Source organism: Leptodactylus fuscus, chromosome 5 (genome assembly GCF_031893055.1).
Source record: "Leptodactylus fuscus isolate aLepFus1 chromosome 5, aLepFus1.hap2, whole genome shotgun sequence".
In the NCBI taxonomy this organism is placed as follows: domain Eukaryota; kingdom Metazoa; phylum Chordata; class Amphibia; order Anura; family Leptodactylidae; genus Leptodactylus; species Leptodactylus fuscus.
The window spans coordinates 209384452-209411525 of NC_134269.1; the positions used below are offsets into that span (position 1 = coordinate 209384452).

General features: G+C 42.7%; 2 protein-coding genes across 2 annotated transcripts in view; both read left to right on the plus strand.

Moving 5' to 3' along the window:
• Positions 1-18015, plus strand: part of ATXN10 (ataxin 10) — a 74721-nt gene extending 56706 nt beyond the window's left edge. The window contains exon 11 of the mRNA XM_075275144.1: positions 17451-18015. Coding sequence (XP_075131245.1) covers positions 17451-17632 — 182 coding nt within the window. The 3' untranslated portion in view covers positions 17633-18015. The remainder of the gene's footprint in view (positions 1-17450) is intronic.
• The window catches only part of FBLN1 (fibulin 1), a 364927-nt gene that overhangs the window by 134148 nt on the left and 203705 nt on the right, over positions 1-27074 (plus strand). The gene's annotated exons all lie outside the window — the stretch shown is intronic.

Sequence of the window (27074 nt, forward strand, 5' to 3'; positions counted from 1 at the left end):
TGTTATACTGTGCTGTTTCTGTAATGCCAATAGAAGTGAGTTGTGGCTGCAGAAACAGTGTAGCCGTGACCAACGGAAATAGGAATAACACTTTAGCTGAACCTTGTCCCATCCCCGGTGACATAAAACTGTGACTTGCATAAAAATGTCTGGCTAAGTAGCAAAACACAACTTTAAACTTTCCATTTTAATTGAGTTTTTGCACCATTTTTTGTTTCACACCTTTAAATTTCTAGGGAACACTCGCGATTCCGCAACTAAGATTAACAGTAGCATCTTGGACGGTGTCGCTTTTCCGCAGGTTGTGAATACTCTTTTCTTGTATCCACTTTCGCGCTTAGTCCTGTTCATTTGATTGGCGCTTACCTGCAGTACCAAACGCAACCTTTCGGCCAGAGTGGCGCTATTTCTGAATAAAGGCAGCCATTTTTTTACTACCACTTTGAATATCCGTCAGCCTCTCTGTCTCAAGATTATTTGCACAGAGTCTAGGACTGGCTTGAGCTTTGGCGCTTTTTCCCGTGGTCCGTGCCAACTCGGTCATCAAGTGTTGTTGTTTACATAGACGTGTGAATATATAGAAGATACCCCCCCCCCCCTTTTTTTTTTTTCTAAGACAGTTTCTGTTCTTCTTATATTTCTGTGAAAATCCCGAAAATCCTCTGTGAGGTAGCTTCTAAATACTTCTGCCTCCCTGGCAGCCGCCCGTATAATTATGGTTTAGGAAAACCTATGGCTAAAGCAAACCCAAATCCAGTTGCTCTGGTCTACAACAATGGCATTTTGTCTTTGTGCCATGCCAGGAAAGACAATATGAGGACCCGCTGTATTTATTTTCTTTTATTTATTTTTTTCTAATCCAGTTACTTTTTTGGCATCGAGATTGCAGAGCAAAGCAGAAAAATCTAGGATTGAGGGAGGAAAAGCCGTAAAAGACTCGCAGGATCTGTGCTCATGCTCGCTTCTTGTTAATGTCTATTACACGTTTGGAATTCCGTCACACTTTCTGGTTGGTTTATGATTTGACTATTCTATATATAAGGAGAGGTGAGTAAATAACCCTCTAAGGGCCTATGCACATGACCGTGTGCGAGTCGCCGACTGATTGAACAGTACAGGCGGTACATGGATGTCGTTTGTGTACCGGCTATGATTCTGCGTCGTCGTCCCCCATCATAGGGGTATTGCGTATGGCCGCAATGCTGGATCTGTCCGGAGTTCTTCTACACGGCCTGCACACGGATCCATGGGAATCACGGTGGTGTCCATGGTCTAATAGAAATGAATGGGTCAGTGTGCTATCTAGGCAAAACCCAGCAAGCACATGGTCGTGTGTATGGGCCCTTAGGCCCCTTGCGGACAACTGTGGTGTGGGTCAGTGTGCTATTTCATGGATACCACACTGACACATTCTTTTCTATGGGCCTGTGATTTTCACGGTCCCGTGTGCACCCCAACGATCTGAACCACATCAGATATGTCATTCTATTCCTGTCCTATTTTGCGGCCCTGTGTCCTCTATGTGCCGCCCGTGCTTTTAATTCATGGCAAGCCGGTTGCAGCACGGTCATCTGCAACTGGCCTTAGGCCGAGGCCCCACATTGTGGAAACTGTGTGTTTGTTTTTTGTTGCAGATTTTGCCGCATTACTTTTTGTTTGAGCCAAAACTAGGAGTGGATTTAGCAGAAGGGAGAGGTAGAAAAGCTTCCTATATTTTTCCCATTCCTTTTGTAGTCATTCTTGGCTTTGGCTAAAAATCTGCAACACAAAAAAGCTGCTTTTCCACAATGTGGGGCCTCGGCCTTACTCTCCACGACTCTGTTGCCGGTTCCCGTTCTCTTCGGCCCACTTTAAGCCTCCTAAATGATGTGGGCCCACTGGGGCACCGCTAAGGTGTCATGGTGCTGAGATGAAGTGTCATGACACCAGCCTGTTCCATATGGCCCACAAAAACTTCAATAGTCCCCTGGGGTTGCAGACAAAAATTTAGGAAGCTGAATTGGGATGCGGACACACAGTCATCCCTACTCTTAGTCTATAATTATATTTAGCGATATACTTAAAATTTCTATAGACTTATTTTATTTCCGGCATTCTGTTGCCATCCCTCTGTTGTTCCCCCTGACAATGTGCAAATCGAAACATCTTGATTAATTCACAAAATTCCTCTACTCCAAGCGTTGTCCATGCAGCTGGTAACTCTATAGACTGGTAGTACCACTGTTCCTAGGGATATGTCCCACTGACTAGTGTTGTCAGTTTATGTATACATTTCCAGGAGGAATAACAAAAGGAGGACGCACAAGTCTGAGATGGGATGCTCTAACATGGTTATCCCGTAGGCTATACAAGTATAGAGGTGGCAGGTACTTGTATCATTCGTGGAGTCGCCAACCCTGAAATGTGTTTTCTTAGAATCCCATGTTCTGAGGTTCCTCTGTTGTTGTTCTTGGAATTGTGTGAATAAATTGGCAGCTGAGTATTACCTGTGTAGGGTGTGTAGTTTAGGGTTGAACCTAGCAAGGTTCTTCTCAGGAAGTTCTTTCCTACTCTGGAGTCTCTTTAGATCCCGGAGTATGAAAAGCAGGGGCCAAGGAAACGTGTACTAAACTTATACTGTCCTTCCCTCACCTCTCCTAGGTTGTGGTCACCCAGGAGGATAGCATTGGTGGCATCGGGTCACCGCTGAGGCCTGTGTCACGTGGTGAGCTTTGATGCAAGCATCATGATGTGACCACTGAGGCCGAGTTACAGGCCTCAGCAGTGACCCGGGGCCAATGGCATCACCCAGGAGGCTGAAGACGTCTGGTAAGGAACACTGAATGCCATGAGGAAGCCCAGGAGGGGTGCTGAAGGGGCTGTATGTTTCCGCTCTTCCCATGGGCCCCTGATACTTGAACCTCATGGTCTTGGGTATAATAGCACTTCTGGTTCAGATGAACTTCACAAAACCAATCCATCAGGGTGCGTCCATCTCTAAAGGGGTATCTAGGTTTGATGGGGGCTCAAGTTATAGCTGAAACCTATGGCAGTCCCTGGTTGGTGCAGATGTCAATTCTGGTGACCGGAACCTCCTGAGATGTTCCAGAATTAAGAGGTTGGAGCCTCTACCCGGCCTGCAGGTGTTTGGAGTGTTAGTGAGCGAATAAGGACTTTGTGGTTGGATTTGGAAGCCTAAACGTTTGCATCGTGTCATCACTCCTCTATTTGGTTACGTACGGTATCTGTAAGTGCCGATGAGTTACAACCTATAGATATCTGGCTGTACGATGCCCACGCAGAGGTTCTTCTGGCATTCCTTCTAGGTGGTCTGGTCACCACATATGCATGCACTACAGCAATATGAATCGCCACATCAAAGCCTTACAGACGTCTAATGTATATCATTTTGGTCACCACACTGTAAAAAAAAATGTAGGATACATTGTCCAACGGAGGGTAAGATAACATCTGCAGGAGCGCTCATTAACCCCTGCATGACACAAACACTGGTATATTCCACGATCAACATAACTCTGCAAGCAGGGCAAGTAGAGAAACTGTGGCATCATCTGTTGTCAGTAGTCAATGCAACAATGGCTCAGTGGTGTTATCTATAGAGGTGTTATCTTCTATTGCAATGCTGTCTTTGATGTAAAAAAGGTGACTGCTCCAAAGAAAACCCCTACACATTTAAGTGTCAATCTATTAGGCTTAGTAGCCATAGTGAAGATTGCATGATGTAGTAACAGAGAATTGGAAACTTTGCTAATGAATTCCTTTAATTACAGCTTTCCATAGACTGGTGATCTCCCTTTCTTGCATAAATCATTTTCTGCTTGCATTTTTTTTTTCTTGCTACTTTCCTTGCACATCCACATGTAGACTAAATGGCTTTCTTTTCTAATGCTGAAGCTTTAGGGCTCTGACTATAAGGTGGTTTCATCTCATTGCAAAGCTTAGTAGTAGCAGACCTGATATCCCAGTCCTGTGATGAGATTAATCACTCACTAAAAGCTGTAGCCAAGTCTCCTTGTCCCTCTACCCTGCTGGCTCCTCTACCTTCCCCTCTCCATAGACTCCAGCGGTCTTCAGTTATAAGCAGTGTATAGACTCCTGAGCACAGATTTGGATAGTACGTTCAGAAATTGCGATCAGTGCATGGGTAGCAGGCAGGACAATTCAAGGCAGATTCCATCTCAAAATCTGCTCCAAATTTCGCCTGAAATCTCCATCCATTTCAATGGGAGGCACACTGACTTGTTAACTTTGCCAAAAAAAAATAAGCGTCATACTCTGCATCCTATTCACTTCAATGGGCAGAATCCGCCTAAAGACAGAGGAATACCGTCTGGCTGGTGCAGAATTTACATATTCCATGGTGGCTTTTCCTGCAGAGTTTAGTAAAGCAGAAAAATTCATCTTAGAATTCCTGAATGTTTCAGCTAGTAAAAATTCAGCCGTGCGAACGTACCGTAACGGGAGAAAGAAGCATTTTTCTTTACTACAGATGTATTGTATAGTTTGCTATAGGTATACAATGTATCCAGAGATTTTAGATGCCCGTTCTAGGAGCCCTGTAGCACCTGTTTATTCAGTGGGCACCGGAGGAGCACATTTCGGAGCCCCACTAAGCATTGTTACAGCACAGTCTCCGTTTTGGCCTTGTAGCTATAGCACAAAATGTATCGGTGCCAATTATGCGTGGTATGCGTGTGATGTGGGCGACCCTTCACTCCAGTCTTTATGAGGCCACCAATTGACTTTCAAACAGAACCACAAACTGGGCTGGAAATCCGCAGTGTATAGTAATGGTTAGCTATTCATTAAACATCATTTTCCTCCACAAATTGCCTTCATTATAAGACAAATACCAGTGGAACTATGACCAAGCTGGATGTTCCGATCCTGTGTCATGATAAATGTGCAGGCAACCCCAAATCCGCTTGTTTAGAGAGGCAGAACTTCTTGAATTGCAAAGGAGCGGTTTTCTCCAGTACTTGTTAAAGGGGTTACCTAGAATGTTTAATCCATGTACAAAGAGCGAGAAAGTAATAGAAAAATGATTTCTCGCGAGTTAATTCTTCTCCCGTTCCATCATTGGCTGTGGCGGGCACCTTAATCGTGATCGGTGATTGGCTGCATTGTAGGATTGTGAGGACTATAGCAGCAGGACATTTAAAGAAGACTTGTCACCAGGTCACAGCATGATGACTTAAATCATCTGATCAGCGCGGTCACCCTGAACATTTTGGTGTATTGTTTATCCAAATCTGTTCAGCCATTCCAAAGATATAAGCCCTTTTACTGTTGATGTAAATTAGTCTAGTAGCCAAGTGGGCGGTATCACTGCTTTCTATGGGGATGAAATCTCGTGGGCTGTATCTTGCACAGTGTTTCCGCCCACTTGGCTAGTAGACCCTAATTTACATCAATAGTAAAGGGGCTTATATCTTTGGAATGGCTGAACAGGTTTGGATAAACAGTACACCAAAATGTTCAGGAAGACCGCGCCGATCCGATGAGGTCTGGACCTATTGATACTCTGTCGCTGTAGTCTTCACCGATCCTGCAGGGGTGAAGTGATGGTCACATGTCACGACAGGCTGTAGCGTTCCCCTTAATGATGTAAGGCTAAGTTCACACGTGAAAAAAGCTAGCTGATTTTGTCACTGATTTTTAAGCCTCGCTTTTTTTGGACGCTGTTTTTTGCATTGGACGCTGTTTTTGACGCTTTTTCGGTCGCTGTTTTTTTTGAAGCTTTTTTTTTCCCCAGCCCATTTTTTAACTAGCCAGCCCACTGGGCATGGCCACAACCAACCCCTTTTTGTCTGTAGGCGCCATTTTAGCACACATCTCCAACTGAGCAGAGCTCACTGCTACTTCATAGCAAGCTGCTATCTTTGATATCAAAAAATAAAATTTCCTGGAGAGAAGGGAGCCCAATGAATGCTGCTGTATCCAGATGTGCTGTGCTGTGATGAGTACTGTCACAAAATGGCTGCAGGAAGCAGCCAACACCCATGGCCACTCCTCTGGGATGTCACTTCCAAAAGTGTGATAAAAAACAGCTAGCTGTTTCAGTCGCTGTTTTTGCCAAAACAGCTGCAAAAAAAAGCGACCAAAAACCGCTAGCTGTTTTTTCAGCGCCCAATAGACTCCAATTCATTTTTTCAGGCGGAAAACGCCTGAAGAAAGGTCATGTCGCTTCTTTTTCTGCTAGCAAAAAAAGCTAGCAATAAAAAAAGCTAGCAGAAAAAAAAAGCTAGCAATTCACATAGGGCTCCATTTTATGGAGGCTGATTTGGCCGCGAAATCAGCTGTCAAAATCAGCGTCCATGTCCCCGTGTGAACTAGCCCTAAAAGCCCTTGATCTGTGTGTTTGTGTTTTGTTTGTGGTGGTGTGTGTGTGGTGTTTTTTGGTTTTGTTTTCTTGTACACCGAATTTTTACATTGCTTGTGGGTTTTTGTTTTTTTTTAATTTTTACTTTTTTTTTTTTTTTCTTTTTTCTCACTGTTTCAGCAAAATTTAAACTATTGCTGCGGTTGAGCGTAAAGCCGGGATCTATCCAGTCATTAATATTGCTGAGATCCTCTGCTCACAGAATAGGCGGCTGGGGGTCTTCACTGTCTCCCTTTTGTGTCTATGAGAGATTGTCCTCTTGAATTGTTGATAGGTATTAGTTACGGATCCATTCGTGGAAAAAAAAAAAAAAAAAAACTTCATCCCTTCGAGCTTTTATTTCATGTGAACAGATAAGACTCGGGCAAGGAACACAAAAAAAGCTTTCACTTCTTTGTCATGTGGAGAGCCGTGCTTGAATACAGCCCAGTGTATAATATCGAAGCTAAACTCGTTGTAATCCACTTGTTATGGGACTTCGGTAACTCGAAATCTCCTGGCAGTGAGAACTCTGTACAAGCCATTTGTTCTCCGCTAGCAAATTCATTTGCGGAGAGTCACAAGTTATAAAGGGTGAGTGCCGGCTGTGTCCTCTCAATCACAACTCATTGACCAAAGCCGCGCTAAGTGTGCCAATAGCCTAGAAAACCCCTTCACTGGCAACAATGACTTATAAATGTGTGTTCAGATACAAGGAGTGGATGGTGTCGGAGAAGAAAAGCTATTTATCCTCAATGATCTGTTTTCTCATAGCCTGTGACTCATTTATTCTCCATTATCACTTACCAAGTGGATTTGTTGATCTCTCGAGCACTTCCATTCATGGTATAGTGGCCGCATTGTCTGACGGAGCGCGGAACTTTGTGGAAAAATAACAAAACGGGTGATTCAAAAATGTTACTGGGGAATATTATTATGAATGGAATTCCTTATTAAAATATTAGCATATCTTTCAACCCTCCACCAACTCCATCCTTCAATAGGCTCAGTCCCACTGATTCCCACACAGTTGGAATTTTTTCTGTAGCCCCCACCATTCCTGAGCAATCGTTTGTTACTGTCAACAGCCAATATGTTGTTTAGGCTCACTACTGTTTGGTGGGCGGTCCCTGACCATCTGTTCCATCCTAGGACCGCCCATGTGATAGAGCCTAATTAGCATATTGGGTCCTCAAACTAACAGCATTGATTGCTCAGGCGTGGGGGGGTAGAGAAAAAATTCTAAGGGTGGTTGCATCCATCAATAAGCATTGTCCCACCAACTCAAAGAGCTGAAGTTGATGGAGGTAGTGACAATTCCTCTTGTTATACATAGTGCAGGGCCTAAATGGGCGGGGCATGATCCTACAGCACTGTTGACATTGTCATGCACTACTACCTTTTACCTAAATGTAACCCAATGCATTGATTTTTATTTTATTTTTTTCCCCTTGAGTGTGCTTTTTGATGGATGGATTGAACTCCATCAGTTTTTCACTCTGTTTTTGGAATTTTTAGTCATGGACCTGACTATATAATGGAAATAAAACCTATCTAGTTCAGAGAATTGCACTGGTAAGGTGTTCCCCTCCAGGATTCCTCTTTAAATTAGTGGGTGGAGACTTTGTGCTATACATTACACACAGTGAGTAGAGGAGAATCTACTTCCTATCTGTATCTTAAGAAATACTAACCTGTCCTGATACGAGGAAAGTGCTTTGGTTGTGATGGCAAGCTTCATATTCAGCTATGGTATCAGACTCTGCTTGTCTGTCTTCTCATACCACCTGCACTTCTTGCTCACTCCTCCCCTCTTCATAGAAATAGCCCCAGAGCCATGCAGGACTTATAGAGAGAAACACTAGTCTGTACTGATGGGAAACCACATTGGTTGTGCTAGAAAGCTTCATTTACATCTCCAGCATCAAACTTTGGTTGTATTCCTCTCCTACCTCCTACACTTTATGCTCATGCCTCCCCTTTTCATATTTTTATAGCGCGGACTTGCAGTACGTCTTGAGACGGGGCAGTGATTTTTATTGTAAGTCTTTTTGGTAGAGGGAGCAGGCTAACAGCTTGATAAGAATAGAAAGAAGCATGAGTCTCTAAGGCAGGGGTCCTCAAACTTTTCGAACAGGGGGCCAGTTCACTGTCCCTTAAACCACTGGAGGGCCAAAAAATATAGTTTAAAAAAAACGTAAGATTATATGCTCCACAGAATTCCCCCCCACACAGTATTATATGCTCCACAGTACACCCCCCACACACACACACAGTATTATCTGCTCCTCAGTACACCTCCACACCCCACTGTATTATACGCTCCTCAGCACACCCCCTCCACTGTATTATATGCTACTCAGTACGCCCCCCACTGTATTATATGCTCCTCAGTACGCCCCCCACTGTATTATATGCTCCTCAGTACGCCCCCCACTGTATTATATGCTCCTCAGTACGCCCCCCCCACTGTATTATACGCTCCTCAGTACGCCCCCCACTGTATTATACGTTCGTCAGTATGTCCCCCACCCCACTGTATTATACGCTCCTTAGTATGTCCCCCCACCCTTCTGTATTATATACTCCTCAGTACTCCCCCACACACACTGTATTATATGCTCCTCAGTACTACCTACTTTATTATATACTCCTCAGTATCCCCCACTGCATTATATACTCCTCAGTATCCCCTTCACTGCATTATATATTATATGCTCCTCAGTACCCCCCACTGCATTATATACTCCTCAGTATCCCCTTCACTGCATTATATATTATATACTCCTCAGTACCCCCCACTGCATTATATACTCCTCAGTACCCCCTTCACTGCATTATATACTCCTCAGTACCCCCTCACTGTATTATATACTCCTCAGTACCCCCTTCACTGCATTATATACTCCTCAGTACCCCCTTCACTGCATTATATACTCCTCAGTACCCCCTCACTGTATTATATACTCCTCAGTACCCCCTTACTGTATTATATACTCCTCAGTATCCCCTTCACTGCATTATATATTATATACTCCTCAGTACCCCCCACTGCATTATATACTCCTCAGTACCCCCTTCACTGCATTATATACTCCTCAGTACCCCCTCACTGTATTATATACTCCTCAGTACCCCCTTCACTGCATTATATACTCCTCAGTACCCCCTTCACTGCATTATATACTCCTCAGTACCCCCTCACTGTATTATATACTCCTCAGTACCCCCTTACTGTATTATATACTCCTCAGTATCCCCTTCACTGCATTATATATTATATACTCCTCAGTACCCCCCACTGCATTATCTACTCCTCAGTACCCCCTTCACTGCATTATATACTCCTCAGTACCCCCTCACTGTATTATATACTCCTCAGTACCCCCTTCACTGCATTATATACTCCTCAGTACCCCCTTCACTGCATTATATACTCCTCAGTACCCCCTCACTGTATTATATACTCCTCAGTACCCCCTTACTGTATTATATACTCCTCAGTACCCCCTTACTGTATTATATACTCCTCAGTACCCCCTTCACTGCATTTTATACTCCTCAGTACCCCCTCACTGTATTATATACTCCTCAGTACCCCCTTACTGTATTATATACTCCTCAGTACCCCCTTACTGTATTATATACTCCTCAGTACCCCCTTCACTGCATTTTATACTCCTCAGTACCCCCTCACTGTATTATATACTCCTCAGTACCCCCTTACTGTATTATATACTCCTCAGTATCCCCTTCACTGCATTATATATTATATGCTCCTCAGTACCCCCCACTGCATTATATACTCCTCAGTATCCCCTTCACTGCATTATATATTATATACTCCTCAGTACCCCCCACTGCATTATATACTCCTCAGTACCCCCTTCACTGCATTATATACTCCTCAGTACCCCCTCACTGTATTATATACTCCTCAGTACCCCCTTCACTGCATTATATACTCCTCAGTACCCCCTTCACTGCATTATATACTCCTCAGTACCCCCTCACTGTATTATATACTCCTCAGTACCCCCTTACTGTATTATATACTCCTCAGTATCCCCTTCACTGCATTATATATTATATACTCCTCAGTACCCCCCACTGCATTATATACTCCTCAGTACCCCCTTCACTGCATTATATACTCCTCAGTACCCCCTCACTGTATTATATACTCCTCAGTACCCCCTTCACTGCATTATATACTCCTCAGTACCCCCTTCACTGCATTATATACTCCTCAGTACCCCCTCACTGTATTATATACTCCTCAGTACCCCCTTACTGTATTATATACTCCTCAGTACCCCCTTCACTGTATTATATACTCCTCAGTACAACAAACACTTCATATAGCTTACCCATAAAGAGCCACTGCCGCGCGTCCTCCTCCTACAGACTGCAGCAGCGATGACGTCATTTGCACATAGAACTGAAAGCAGTTGGTGAACGATCCTGGCGGCGGCACGGGCTGTATGTGGCCCGTGGGCCGTAGTTTTGAGGACCCCTGCTCTAAGGCATATTCTTCAGTTTCTTACTGTTCTATGTATACCAGTAGCTTTCAGTTTTTTAGGTTAGTGGCCCTTTATGTCGATTGCAGGAAGCTATAAAAATAAGGCATTTAACCACATTATTCAACCAATGCATGGGACAGATCACACAATGTACCATTTTATAGGAAACCTTGGGAGTCCATATACCACACAATAACAGGAGACTCGGAGCGCGAGTGAGGAAAATATTCATGTTTAAGAAGAAGTGTCCTCCAACAATAACAAAATAAATAGACAAAATAATTAGAGGGAGAGGAAAATGTTCAGGCTGTATTTTTAGATCTTTGTTTTTCCAATATGTATATCAAATTTATGTAGCGGCTCCAAGCTAACTGAGGATTAAAGAGAGCCTCGCTGTTACCCCCACCACCTTCTTACTACCCCCAGCTCGCCTGATTCAGTTCTTCATTAGGGCATCACTATGGATAGACAACAGCTATGGGTATGTGACCTCGAGATTGCCCCCTCTAGAACATGATTGATCTTGTAGAATAGGGCAACTTTTTGGCTCACTCTGGTGTTAGGTCTGACTACAACATCTGCATGGCTACGCCATTAAAGACTAGGTTGTATCCAGGTCTTGACTACTGGTAATTTGGGCAGTAGCACTGGCTGAATGGAGACTTGACTGGAGACTTTTTGGCTTAGGCTGAGTTCACACAGGGTATTTTGGTTAGGATTTTGAGGCCGCATCCGCCTCAAAATCCTGACCAAAAAGACGGCTCCCATTGAAATCAATGGGAGTTGGTCAGTTCTTTTTTTCCAATAGCAGTTTGTTCCGGCTCCCGGAAAAAAAGAATGGACATGTTCATTCTTTAGGCGAAGTCGCCTCGTGGATCCGTCTGAAGACACTCCCTCTTCTCGACTAGGCCCATTCATTTGGGCCTAATCTGGAGCAGAGTGCGCGACTGGATTCCGGACCAAAAAAATCCCGTGTGCACCTGGCCTTAGGGAGTGGCATCTAAGGGAATTGTGTGTTTTCCATCATTAAAGGGAGTCTGTTTGGGCCCCTTCACATGGCGCAAACGCGCCACTCCTTTAGACCCGTACACGCGAGCGCTTCAAAACGCATCCCATTCACTTCAATTGGAGCGCGCGTGAAGCTGGCTTTACGGGTGCTCCCATTGAAGTGAATGATATGTATTTTGAAGTGCTCGCGTGTACAGGTCTAAATGAGTGGCGCGCTTACACCATGTGAAGGAGCCCACATGTTAACCCAGTTCCGAAGACAAGTTAAAGGGGTTGTCCCATCACAAGGATCCTATCTATACTGCTGGTTAATGTGGATGTAAGACTTTTCCTAAATACAATGCTTCAGCAAAACTGCTTTGTTTGTCCACTATATTACTTTATTCAATTCTTTGTGGCCACAGCCCTGACTTAGCTGCTCCTGAGTCAAATGATGTATCTGCTGCTCTCAGGGGGGAGGGGCTAAGTGCAGGGAGCGAGCCTGTGTATCTAGCTATTCCTGTGTCTACACCATGTGACCTAGGTCCTGCACTCAGATAGAGGAGCTGCTTTCATTTCTTCTATTCTCCCAGTTATCAGGCTAGCTAATACAATTGTGTTCATTATGGCAGAGACAGGCAGTCTCTGTATGTAACACAGAATGGAGTTGCTGCTGCCTGTACTTCATAGTCCAATGTGGGTGGGCGGAGCTACATGTGAATTTGGGGGCGGAGCTAAACGGCAGGTTGCCTGTGAAACCCCGCCCACAAAATGATGCAGGCAACCAGGAAGAAAGCAGATTTTACAAGAGTGAAGACTGCTGAGTATGTGAGGTGGGAATACCCCTTTAAGATCACCTGATTTAAATGCTGGTTCCCCCTTATGCATCACTGCCTTTGGCGAAATCGCTGTTTTTGTCAATCTGAAAATGGACTCATTGGAGCAACAAGGACGTCGCCATTGTTACAAAGAGGTTCAGTGTATTGCAAAAGGATGAAGCCAAGTGCCATGAGTCTGCCCACTAACTGGTTTACGAGTGTGTTGTCCTCATTTACTGGACTTGCTTGGCATTTGCCAAAGGTTCCAATGATATCACTTGGGTCCAAGGTTGTAATGAAATTTGTAGATTTCCAGAAAATACAAATCCATATGTATAGAAGGCCTAATAACCCAAACTTACAGCTTCCTGGCTCTGTATGATGAAGTTTTTGGGTCATTTGAACCATGGTTGGGATGGAATTCGCAGTCATAGTATGGTAGGGAAAATCCAGATTTCTTATGTCCTTGTGCCAGAGACCTTGGGGGTTTAACTGGTAATGGTTGTTTAGAAATGCTGCGCCTCAAAGTGGACAAAACTGCAACCATTGTAGAGTTCTCAAGAGCCAATAATGGGACCCAATCCATACCTAAACTGGATTAAATTGCCATCACTATAATGTTCTCAAGGGCCAATAATGGGGCCAGATCAGTGATCCACCTCTCAACGCATTCGGAGGATCCTGGCTGAAAAAAATTGACACGACTTCCTGGCGTCCTTATGCGAACTTTTACATTACTAAGGATTTGGGACAGACTCTCTTTTCCGCAGTCCCTCTATTGGCCAATTTAACGGGCCGCTTAGTAGGCGCGGTTGCATCCGTTCAGCTCGAATTGCCCAAATTTGATAAGAATTCATCATCTGTTATTCTTCCATAATTTGTGCATTCGGCAACCGTTTGCCGTTGGGTATGAATTTCTTTAATTTTAATTTTTTGTTTTTATTTTTACAGAATTACATAAACCTCCCTCCACAGATAATCGTTTTATTGATAACAAATCTGAGGATTACTGGTTTTAAAAGCCTCCTGGGATTTATCGGTCCGTGTGGAGATATGGATGAGTCAGGGGAGCTGTCAAGTCGCTGAAAGCTTAATGAGCCGGGAATGCAGACAACGCTTTCATTTTATAAACATTTAATCCTTTAACAATTCTAAACTTCTTACAGCTACCAAAACACAGCACCTTGCTAGCAACGGCCCATGCTCAACCTGGGATGCATTGTTTCAACACGTCGCTGTTTGTTCGGATTCGGGAGCAAAAAATGGTTGAAATTTTAATTATACATTATTGCTTTTTTGCCCCTTAGGCTGTTTATAGATTTTTTTATTTTTTTTTTTTGTCTATGATGATGGAAATTTAATTTTAGAATTTTTTTTATTTTTTCCTAGGGACATTTCCCATTTCCACTTTAGGGTCAAATTCCAAAATTTGATTTTATTACCTTTTTAGTTTCCACTGTATCTCGTTAACCCCTTAGCGACCCTTGACGTAACTGTACGTCATGGATCGCATGGGGATGTATGGAGCGAGCTCACACGCTGAGCTCGCTCCATACACGGCAGATGCCGGCTGTATCATACAGCCAGGACCTGCCAATAACAGCAGCGGTCGGTGCCCGAGCCGATCGCTGCTGTTAACCCTTTACACACTGCGGTCAAACGTAACCGCAGTGTGTAAACGGCGCCGGCGGCATGGGCGCCGCCATGTTTCGCCGATCGCCGCCCTCCTGAACGTCACATGAGGGCGGTGATCGGTTGCTATGACAGCCGGAAGCCTATTGAAGGCTTCCAGGCTTGTCTCTGCATGAGATCTATTAGACGATGCCAGAGGCAGCCTCTAATAGAAGTGCTGGGATTCTGCTATTCACTGCAGTACTGTAGTATTGCAGTGAATAGTATGAGCGATCAGACCCCCTAGGTTTCAAGGTACCTAAGGGGTCTGATCATAAATGTAACAGAAGAAAAAAAAAAGTTTTTAAAAGTATTAAAAAAATAAAAAAAATATAAAAGTTCAAATCACCCCCCTTTCCCTAGATTAGCTATAAAAGTAATTAAAGAACATTAAACATATTAGGTATCCCCGCGCTCCAAAATGCCCGAACTATTAGAATATTAAAACATTTATCCCGTACTGCGAACGGCGTAGCGGCAAAAAAAATAAAAACCGCCAAAAAGCGTTTTTTTCAACACTTTGCCTCCTATAAAAAATTGAATAAAAAGTGATCAAACCATCAGATCTTTCCCCGAATGGTATCAATAGAAACGTCATCTTGTCCCGCATAAAAAGACACCACAACCAGCTCCATACATGGAAATATGAAAAAGTTACAGGTGTTAGAACATGACACAAATTTTTTTTTCTATTTTGCAAAGTTTATCATTTTTTTTAAAAGTATCAAAACATTTCAAATACTATATAAATTTGGTATCACCGCGTTCGTACTGACACGTAGAACACAGGTAACATCTCATTTGTACCAAACAGTGAACGCTGTAAAAATTAAACCCATAAGAAAATGGCGCAAATGCATTTTTTCTCCAATTGCACCTCATTCTGAATTTTTTTCCAGCTTCCCAGTACATTGCACAGCATATTGAATGATGCCATTACAAAGTACAATTTGTCCCGCAAACAATAAGCCATCATGTGACTCTGTGAACTGAAAAATGAAAAAGTTATGGCTCTTGAAATGTGAGGAGGGAAAAACGAAAATGCGAAACCAAAAAATGGCCGGGTCCTTAAGGGGTTAAAAATGAAGATGACAGAAGTCAGAAAATTCTACCTTAGTCAGTGGACAAAAATTTTGACTTTAGGAATATATGTGCAAAACCTAAGGTAAATGTGGGTCCCATCCAACAGTAAGAAGGACCTGAAATGACAATCTGAAGGACCAGGCATGTTACGTATAGGAATGACTGAACCAGTTTGGATTGAACCAGTTTCAACACTGTTTTTCCAAACATATTAAGCTCACAAACCAATGTCAAGTTTCCCCATGTATGGGTACAAAAAATTTTATTTATTTTTTTTTTCTTTTTGTATATGATGCCCTTTTTAGTAATATATTTTTTTAGTTAAGGACTCTCAATGCATGGGGAGCCCTTACGTTGGTTTGCGAGCTTGCATATTTTGGCCAAAATAGTGACTAATGCTTCATGGTTAATGAACTTTTCTTTTTTTTTTTTTTATCAGGATGTGACCAGACCCTGCTATTACTGCGGTTACTGTTGAGGTGCACATATGGGGGGGGCTGTCTATCCCATCTGATCTAATCTTATGGGCTTTACCAATAGGCTCTTTAGTGCTGTGCGCCTTAAGATCATGTGGCAGCACCTTGTATAGGTTTTATCTGTGCGCATTTCAAATGCCTTAATGGGTTATAGTTCACAGCATTTTTACAGAATGTGGCATAAATGTTTATAGGTGGGTTTTCACTTCTGAGACCCTGAGCCATTGGCTGAACAGTGGTCTTGATACCCCCATTAGCCAGCATTATTGATTTGTTGCATGATCAATCCTTTTTCTTATTATTTTAGTTTTATTATTACTATAAGAAAATGTGCTTATTGGCAAACTGTAAATTGTTTTAATGCAAAAATTTTAATTCTATTTTTTCCCCAATTTAATATGTCATTAGATTTTAAGCAGTTGTAACCACTTTTTTTTTTACCACTAGGAAGTTTTCTTTTTCTCCATACTAGAGAAGGCCCAGCTGTATGCACACACTAATGTGCTCCCTATTCATTCACTCGTGGCCATTTTGGAATTCTTGATAACCTAATCTGGAGGAGTTTGTGGGTCATGTAAATGGACCTCAAAATAGACATGTCTTAGAGGTTGTCCAGGATATTTTATTATTGTGGCAGGAGGTTGGGGAAGGTGAAAAAAAACCTGCTCCTGTCTCTCTCTCCAGTGTCCCCTGACTCTGTCTGGTCTCCGTGGTGCCTATGGGCTTTTCTGGCTGAAGCCCCAACCTCATGTCATCACTCAATAGCCCAAGGAAAGGAATCAGGACATCACCTTTGATTTTTGTGTGTTCTTTCCGGAGGCCTATAATTGGCCTCAGTGGTCACATGCAGTGGAGACTTCGACCGGAAAACTCCCAAGACGCCACAGGGACTCTTTAAAATTTATTTTTCACCTTCCCAGGCCTCCTGCCACAATAATAAAATGTCCTGGACAACCCTTTTAAAGCTTTTGTGGGAGCCTGAAGGATTGAGGGCATGGTCTAAAAATGTCCTAAAAATAATTTTTTTGTCTATTGTGTTGACCATTGGTTGAATGGATAGCCAGGACCAGCCAGGTCCTTTTGTTGAATGGATAGCCAGGACCAAAGGGAAGAAGAAAGTGTTTTTGTTTTTTTTGTTTTTTTGTTTTATTCCCCACTGTAATTGGTTGACAAGGAATATGGTAGGTATCAAATGGCCACTTACTGTCCAAGCCAACCAAAAGACAGTAGACCTCTGAATCACCAGACAGTGACTTTACAAGAGATGTATGTACTGGAAGTAGCGAGGACCCTAAGGGTGTTCTTATTTTTGGCTCTCTCCTATATAGAGAAGATCTTCCTTAATGGTTTTGAAGTTGACACATCTTTCGAAGCAGACTACTTAAATCACTATGTTCCCTAGTTTAGGTATGACGTCAGAAGATCTGCATGTTCTCCATGTGTTTGCATATTTGCTTGTGTTGTGGTTTTCTACATAGCGCGTTGCCCTAATTTCAACTATCCAGATGTTCTTTAACCCTCTGAACCTCAGTTCTCAACCAGTGGGCTGTTTATGCCATTAGAAACCTTACAGAAAACAACGAGAAGAACCAGGAGCTGATCGCTAGCATGGAGCGCCAAGGCCTGGCCGACTCTGCTCTGCTGGAAAGTATGGGGTTGCATGTGGAGGAACGGGATGGAAAACTGCTTCTGAAATCTGTAAAGAAAAAGTAGATGGCAACAGAAGTGAATTTGTTCACATTTTTTGGTGCACTTGAACAGAAAGACCTGTAGGCCACAGAAATAAATGTTTACATGATCCTGCACCAGGTGTGTGGTCACTTTGCAATTGAGTGGCTCAAAAGTGGACCTTAAATGGGTTGTTGGATTCTGTTTTTCCAAAAACCGTCCCCAAACTTGTCCGTGGACTGGGTTTTTTTTTGGTGATTGTCAAGTGGACAACAGCCATGGTTTCAGATCTCCTGCGACCACAGACCAAATATCAGATACTGAAGGTTGAATGTTTTTGCCATACAAGTTGTCTTCTGAAGCCAAGGACAAAAAAATGACTCTCAAGCTTGATAAATGCTCAGACTATCGCGCTGAAATGTTGCACATGGGTGAATAAAAATCTGACAATTTAACAAAGGACAGTGTTTTCTGTTGTGTTTTTTTGTTTGTCACCCAGGGGACACGGTGTTGGGTCAAGCTTGTAGAGTCCTACATCAGTTTACGATTGATTCCAAATATGTTGCGGTTTTCTTTTTGTCCAAGGCAAATTTTGACTCTTCTAATTTTGGACGTTATAAAATATCTACTGGAAAACCAGACACGGTGAGGGAGGGCTGAGTGTGAGCGTTGATTACTTTTTTGCACCCCCTTTAGGCCTCCACTTTTTACACTCTGGTGTGTGAAGAGACCCCAGGAGTCTACTAGCACTTATGATTCGGACCAAAACGATACTTGCATCTGTGAAACTGATCTCATGAGGTTCATCCATCTTTAATCCTTGACGGGGACGAATTTTTGTTCGTATTCAGGCCTGTACTAGTCGGCTTAGATTCTGAATTGACTATTTTTGGTTGCCCATTGACTCATCTGTGTTTTCCTACTAACTTATCAATGGTAAGTTGACCATATATTTTAGGTGGCTTGTTTGGTCACCAACTTTCCCATCAATGCTCTCCCCGCAAATACATGCGCACTCAAATTGGTCGCAACTTCATATATTCTGAAATGGGAAAGGGAAAACTGCTGCTGACAGACTCCTCTACGATCTTGACGTGTTGAAATCCAACTGACCGAACCTTCTCTCTCTACACTTGATCTTGGGGAAGAGTCGTACGTCCACATGCACTTAGATGGTCAGATGGACTTGCCAAAATTGCCAAGTTCAGCCACCTTTTTTGTTTTGTTTTTTTTCTTTATTGGCAACTTGGGAATACCATCACACATGGATAAAAGCCATAAAAATGCAAAAAATTGTGTAAAATTGACCTTGCATTGTAGCAACGCTTGTTGTTTTTGGTTTTGGTTTTTTTTTTGTTTTTTTTTTCCTTCTACACTTTATATTAGGTTTTTAGATGTGCATGATCAGGCTCTTGCATAGTATGACACTAGTACACGGGTATGAAATACATTTTTACATTACCTTTTGCTTAATACAGGAAGAAAATGGGGGGGGGGGGGACAGACAAACATACCAATAGTGAAATCTTACTTCTTTTTTTTTTTTTTTTTTAAATCCGCCAGGCCTGTCCAGTCTTGTTTTCTCTCATTATAGTAACGTGATGAGAAATATCTCCTTAAGGCATTATGTATTGGGTTACCTAGAAAAAAATGATGCCATCTTCAAAGATGTATGAAAATGGGATTATGCGGTGAAGAATACAGCCTGGTCTTCAGAATCTGTATGACATACTCCATTTTACTCCAGACTCAAGTAACTAGTAGTGAAAATGGCAGAATCACATTAATAATAAAAATTACAGGCGTCTTAATAAAAAAAATATTTTTAAAATTTTTGGAATTTTTTTCAAATTCAGGTATGAGAATTGGAATGTGGTCATTGGATTGAATGAACATTCTTCAGGATCCCTGGACTCACTCTGAGTTTAGGTTTCAGCTTTAAATGTCTTTTTGGATTGGAGAGTCGGCCATAGAGCCTGGGTCCCCCCCCCCCCCCCGAAAAGCAATTCCAGGCCCCCGGCCGGTCACTGAAGTGCTAGTTTCTCACTGTGATTAATTCTGTAAGTCCCTTTTCATTCTCGGGACCTTCCCAAAACATTGACAAAACTCATTTCCAGTTCATTAATTCAAGAGACACTGGAGGACGGAGCGCCTTCCCTCTTCATTTTTGATATTGTTTGTGAACCCAGGAATGTAACACTGAAAAGATTTGGGGGGTAAATGGGTAGGAGGCACATCCAACAATCCTCCACGTCTTTTGGGATTTAGTTGTTGTGAAATGTACACATGTTGTACCGAGTCTTAGACCTATCGAGCTTGTGTAATCTTCTGTTTCCCTCGCTTTGCAGGAAATGTATGGAGAATATGTAATGGGTCAATTTTTTTTTTTTTTTTTATGAAAATCGAAACATTTACACACTTGTCATCAGGGATTTACTTGATTTGAACAAGAGAAATATTTTTGACTTCAAACCTTCTATGGAGAGGAAGAAATGCAAAAAATTTCTGTGCCAATTTTTTTTCCCTTTTTTTTTCATCTATTTTTGTTTCTGAAATCTGATTTCAAGTGTGATTTACTTTTGTAACATTGAATAATTTAGATTGTTTTTTTTTTTTTTTTTTTGTTTTTTTTTAAACCTTTATTTGGAACTTAGATTTTATTTCCATATAGGTCACAAAACCCCCCCAGACACTTCAGGTTCTTGCAGTTTTGTTGACATTCGGTGCTTCTGATTTACATTTAGCAGGAACCAGCTCTTGTTTGCGTTTCGGCTCGCTAAACTGTGTCACGAGGGTGTAATGTAATCTATAGGTTCACGTGAGTTCAGAGGTGCAACGTTCTCTACCCACTCATTTAATATGAGGCCATAACGGGAGAATATAGTTACCCATCTATGCCAATTTTTTGGTGTAGTTGAGCATTAAAGTGGCAAATCTTTGATACCCGACGCTTTCATGCACCACTTTTTGTAAAATTGGCCAGAGCAGGGTGGGCCAGAGACACCTTGGACCACTAAGGGTGCATCATAATGTTTGAAAGCCATAAAGGACCATTATTTGTGTCCTCTGAAAGCTGCAGGGTAGGTCTAAGTGGTGGGGAGTGGAGCCCATCTACGAGACTTTTGCACTGGGTCCACCATTGTTTTAAAACCGTCATGGGAATCCTATTCAAAGGGGCTTGGTTCCTCTTCATATAAACTGACAGAAACAATGAAGAATCACTGCAGCCGCATCCCCCTTCTCTCCCCTCTGTTCTACTTATGGTATTACTTTAGATGGACCTTTTGGTAACTGAAGTTTATGATCAACCATCAACAACATGACTATTTCCTGAATGTATTAGGTAATATTATTCCTTTCAACTGAAGGCTAATGGTAGCACGGTGACAGGGATTTTTTGGCAGGGCTCAAGGCAAATCTGTTACTCTTGGACCTAACAGAGGGTAGGGACAATTTTGTTCCAGATGCTGGTTCCTACAAAGAGGCATTGAAACCATTTTGCCTTACTCTTATCGTTACGCCATGGATGGGTGTTGGAACAGCTCGGCTTATTTTTAGGCGCCGTCATCCAAAAAGTTCAAAAATAACGTGACTCTTCTGTGTTTTTTTTATCCACCGCATTAACCAAATGTAACTTTTTTTTTTTTTTTTTTGTATTCTTGACATGGTTAAAATAACCACCACATTACCACCTGAGCAGTGGAAAGAATTTTATTTCCTGAGCCCCTTTCCCTTTTCCCTGTCTTGTCCTACAATGGAATATTCCGCTATGTATATATTGGTGCGGTGTGATTGAATAGGGACAATTTCCTCATAGAATAGAAAGGAAGAAAGTTCTCTCAACGAAAAAATGCCGCTCTTTCACAGTGAAAACACGCTGATTACTGTATTGTGAGGGGCTTTAGATTCTCTCGGGTTAATCCCCTCGAACACAACAGCCCCACTGTCCTTCATGCAATAGAGTCCGGGCCTTCAATGCTTGTTTTACATGCGGGGGGATTAATACTTTGCCCCAATCAGCCATAAAAAGGAGGCCGCCTAGAAGGAAAGAGGCCCAATCAACATATTCTCATTGCTACCAAATAGCCCTTCAGCATTGGGGACCCGAGCCCCCATCAACACAGCCAGGCCTATGTGGTGGCATCTCTGTAGCATCAGTGGGAAATTCACTTCTATACATGCAGTCAAATAAGTGGTATTGTATTCAGCATTGAAACACGTAATGTAGATGTAGCAGAGCTGAATTTGTTGTCTAATTATATGAGGCTTTATTTTTGCATCTCTATACTTGTGTGATATGGGCTTTGTCCATCGCAGTTGTAATCTATCAAGCATGGACCTGTTGGGTCACTGAATGGATTTGGTCCTCTATTATTCACCCTTTCATCCCCTTACTGGGGTCTGGACTTTTCTGCAGGCGTCTACCTCTTGGAACTTTCCGTTCAATGTGTAGCGGACTCATGTAGGTCAAGAGGAAAAGGGAGAGGTGTAGTGAATGGCCGAACTGAGGTCAGGGCAGGTAGAGTTTGTGCACAACAGAAACCAGGCAGAGGTCAAGGCAGGTGGCACAGAGCGAGTATAATAATCGGGCCGCACCCAGGACTTTGCTGATCTCTCATTGATGACCTATCCTGTTATTAAAAAAAGGAACTGGAACTTCTTTAATAATCCAGGGCCAGCTACATGGAAACCACTGTATTCTGACTCTCAATATGGCATCCATGTATAACTTTCTCGCCTGTGTCACTAAAAGAGATTTTTTTTCTCTACAAAAAAGGATTTGATCAGTACAACCACACGTAGATGTGCCCTAATGGGTCAGATTACTAATGGAATCATAAAATTGTATGTCCAGGTTGGAACACCCTCTATGAACCATAGTGACAGTGCTGGCCCATCCATTGCCGAGCCTTTACCTTTATTTCTACAACTTTTATATAGTGGGGTTTGTTTGTTTTTTTGGTTTCTAGACATTGCCAAGTCTGGATTCCAATAATTTAGACAGATTTAGGGTGATTTTTAGAGCTGTCCAAGGTTCTGACAAAAAGAAACCAGTGCTATTTTGATAAAACGATCACAGTTCGGACAGTATTTTTGTGGGCGCCTCCAGTCTTAACTTTTTTGAAGGGATAAAAAAAATGATGGGTATTATATCTATAGGATAGGCCCTAAACTCCTGATACGTTTAGGTCCCACCATGAAACTCGCAGCTCACCCCAACCTCTCGCTCTCCAATCATGCTCATCCTGAAGACAGAAGTTCTTCACATCGGTTTGGATCCTGGAGTTGGGACCCTCATATTCCATAAATGTCCATGTTGGGAATACTCTTTTAAAATTGCACACAACCTTTTACAGGTTTTATTTTTTTTTTTTTTTAAATTCCCATTTTTCTTGGAATTATCTGCTCCAGATCTCCTGACATGTTCGGTTAAATGGGTCTTCTGAGACCAGAATATTGATAGCCTATTAGGATAGACTATCACTGTCAGATCGGTGATCGACTATATAGCCTCTAATTTTAAGAGGCCTTGCTGCTCTGTTTCTCTCCTTGGTTTACAAATAGTAAACCAAATAGTGTGCAGGTATGGACTGATGTGAACAATGCAAATTCATTGCAGCCGCATCCCCCTCCTCTCCTCTCTATTCTACTTACAGTTTTATTCTAGATCAGGGGTGCTCACACTTCTTCAACATGTGAGCTACTTTATAACTGACTGTGGGATAAGATCTACTACCCACTTCTTATGGGTGGGGCTGGGGCGAGCCTGTGGGTGGGGCCAGGTCGTGTCTGTGGGTGGGGTCGGGCTGACAGTGAGAGCAGGAGACAGCGGTGTTCAGGGATCCCTGGTGTCTGCTTGTTCACAGCGCAGGCTAAGAGTTATCTCTGGACACTGGCAGGCTGGGGCTGCAGACACCGGGGATCCCTGGTTTCATCCCGCGATCGACCCATACGTCCTTTGCGATCTACCGGTAGATCGTGATCGACGTATTGGGCACCCCTGTTCTAGATGGCTTTTTTCGAAACTGAGGAGGTTTCCAATCAACCACCTAAATCATCAAGATTTGCAAAGTCTTCTCTTATCTAATCAACCTCTTTACAGTGGAATGGACTCTTGTTTTGTTACAGTGAAATTTCGCAGTAGTCCCCACTTATCTATATTGCTTGTCATCCATGTAACAAGTCTATGGGCCTGATCTTTGTGGCTTGGTTGGTGGTCAAAGTTGTCCTGCTCTTGGAGACTGAACTACTCAACCACTGGAGATCTCATTCTCCCAATGATCTCATGTATTATTTTTGCACATTTCTAAAATAAGCCTGACAAAAAAATTTCTCACTGTCGGAACACAACCCTTCATCACTCGTGTCAAGACAATATTTGCCGAAAACCAATTTGAAATCAAAATTTTTTTAAAATTATTATATCCACATTTCACTTGGTTTGGCGTATACAGAGTTTGGTTCTACAATAACACAAAATTTGTGGGAAAACTCAGCACCTTGTCAAAGACAATACAGAGAATATGTAAATGTAGATGATGAGGTGCGCAGGAATATCGGGTTCTAGGCTGAAATTTGAGATCTTCCCATTTTTTTAAGATTTCTACAATTCTGGAAATATATATAAAAAAAAAAAAAAAAAAAGTTAATTGTACTTCAAGATGATAGAGGTTGGCTAAGATTAGAAGAAGGGTCTGAAATTGAAATCCCATCAATATTTGGATGAGGAGTATGGGAAATGAAACGGCTCCCGCAGAGCATCAAGATCATCCAGTCTGTCTGGGATGTCTAAAGAGTCAGACGGATTGGAACAAGCCTACATCACAGAAGATCGGTGCTTAAAAGAGATGAGCGAGTAGTGGTCGTCGGATACCTCACTCCCATAGGAATGCGTGTAAGCGGCCGAACACTAAGGGGTTAAGTGCAGTGAATATTTGATGCGCTTAACCCCTTGGTGTTCGGCTGCTTACACGCATTCCTTTGGGAGCGAGGTATTCAATCGAATACTATTCGCTCAACACTAGTGCTTAATTTTCCAAGACGGTGGCGGCGGCGGCGGCAGGAACAACGTCCCTGCCCAGTTCCTTCAAAAACTGTCTGCAAGTGTTCGTTCCTTACAGCATATCCCCCCCCCCCCACAAACCTGCCTTAGACTTTTGCACCGCACTGTAAATGGGTAGAACGCTCATCCCAACAACGCTGATCCTTCATTCTAGTGATCACTGGGGGTCTTACCACCAACTAGCCCAGGCTTCATGGGAACATATAGCCCTTGGCCTCTCCTTCCTTCTTGTTTCGTTTAGTCACAGAGTCACCTGAGCTTTATAGAAGTTCATAGCCCCTGCACTCTTGTGGGAGTCAAAAGGTAGAAGTTAGTTTCTCCTGAATTTGAAGGAACATCTCTAGAAAAATCAGAGAGAACAGAATATTTTAGTATTTTGTGAGAACAAAACCTGGAGGTTGAATATTTAAAAAAAAAAAATTAAAAACTTGCAATATTTCTTATGGTTTTATGGCTACCCCTTATATCTGATGCTGTCAGATCCAATCCAGACCATCGCTCCGTCTCCCCGTGCAGTAGCCGTAGTGTCACACTTCATTTTTTAGAAGTAGCTGTTCAACCAGCAAATTCCGCATCCCTACCCAAACAAGGCTCCTTCCTCCTTGGCTTCGGCGGTGGCCATAAAAATGAATCAAGATCCTAATAAGTTCAAGACGTTTTCTCAGTAGTGGAAGCCCAGAAACAGCCCAAGAATGTAAAGAAGACTGTCCTCATCACATGGTAATCTACCCGTCAGATTCATCATACTTATTGTAGAAGGGCTGGCAGCTCCGGGCTCCAGATGTGCCACTTGGCAAACGTTCCAAGTCGTAAGGAGGCCCGGTCAGGTTGCCAAAAATTATGTGATAGACCAACTGAATGACGTCATGGGCTAAATGCTGGTAATAGCCCAGTGGTGCCGCCACAAACATCCACATGCTTTACTTTCTTACGGGGTCACGTGGGCCTTGGAATTTAGTGCAATTTTGGAAGATTTGCATTTTCTGTTGAACATTTTTTTCAGTCGTCCTAATTAAAGGGATATTCCCGTAACAATAAGTTCTCTCTTATCCACTAGTTATGTTCTGCGTCTTCTTGGCAGCCTCATAGAGAAGAATGGAGTAGCAGCATACATTATGGAGACTACAGCTTCTCTAAAAGGGGGGATTTCAGACCCCCATACTTATATTGTCAGTGGATAGAGGATAACTTATTACTGGGATACCTCTCTAAAGAGAATCTGTCACTATTTCTGAAAAGCCCAATGTCCTCAATCATCTGATCGGTGCTGTCACCCTGAACATTATGGTATTTTGTTAATCTAAATCTGTTCAGCTGTTCCAAAGCTATAAGCCCTGTTCATGTAGACTAGCCAAGTGGGTGGTAACACTACATGCCATACCGCACACCACTGGTGAAATCACAATCTGACCGCCCACTTGGCTAGTGAACTCTTACATCAACACTAATAGGGCTTATATCTTTGGAATAGCTGAACGGATTAGGTTAAACAAAACATGTATGTGGGTTTTTTTGGGAACCAAATCTTCCTTTTCTCCTCGAAAAGAAAAAAAAAAAAAAAAATGTCCATGGTTACAGACTACCGATAGATCCCCCTGGTTACAGACTACCGATAGATCTCCATGGTTACAGACTACCGATAGATCTCCCTGGTTACAGACTACCGATAGATCCCCCTGGTTACAGACTACCGATAGATCTCCATGGTTACAGACTACCGATAGATCCCCCTGGTTACAGACTACCGATAGATCTCCCTGGTTACAGACTACCGATAGATCTCCCTGGTTACAGACTACCGATAGATCTCCATGGTTACAGACTACCGATAGATCTCCATGGTTACAGACTACCTCTAGATCTCCATGGTTACAGACTACCTCTAGATCTCCATGGTTACAGACTACCGATAGATCTCCCTGGTTACAGACTACCGATAGATCTCCCTGGTTACAGACTACCGATAGATCCCCCTGGTTACAGACTACCGATAGATCCCCCTGGTTACAGACTACCGATAGATCTCCATGGTTACAGACTACCGATAGATCTCCATGGTTACAGACTACCGATAGATCCCCCTGGTTACAGACTACCGATAGATCTCCATGGTTACAGACTACCGATAGATCTCCCTGGTTACAGACTACCGATAGATCTCCATGGTTACAGACTACCGATAGATCTCCATGGTTACAGACTACCTCTAGATCTCCATGGTTACAGACTACCTCTAGATCTCCATGGTTACAGACTACCGATAGATCTCCCTGGTTACAGACTACCGATAGATCACCATGGTTACAGACTACCGATAGATCTCCATGGTTACAGACTACCGATAGATCTCCCTGGTTACAGACTACCGATAGATCACCATGGTTACAGACTACCTCTAGATCTCCCTGGTTACAGACTACCGAT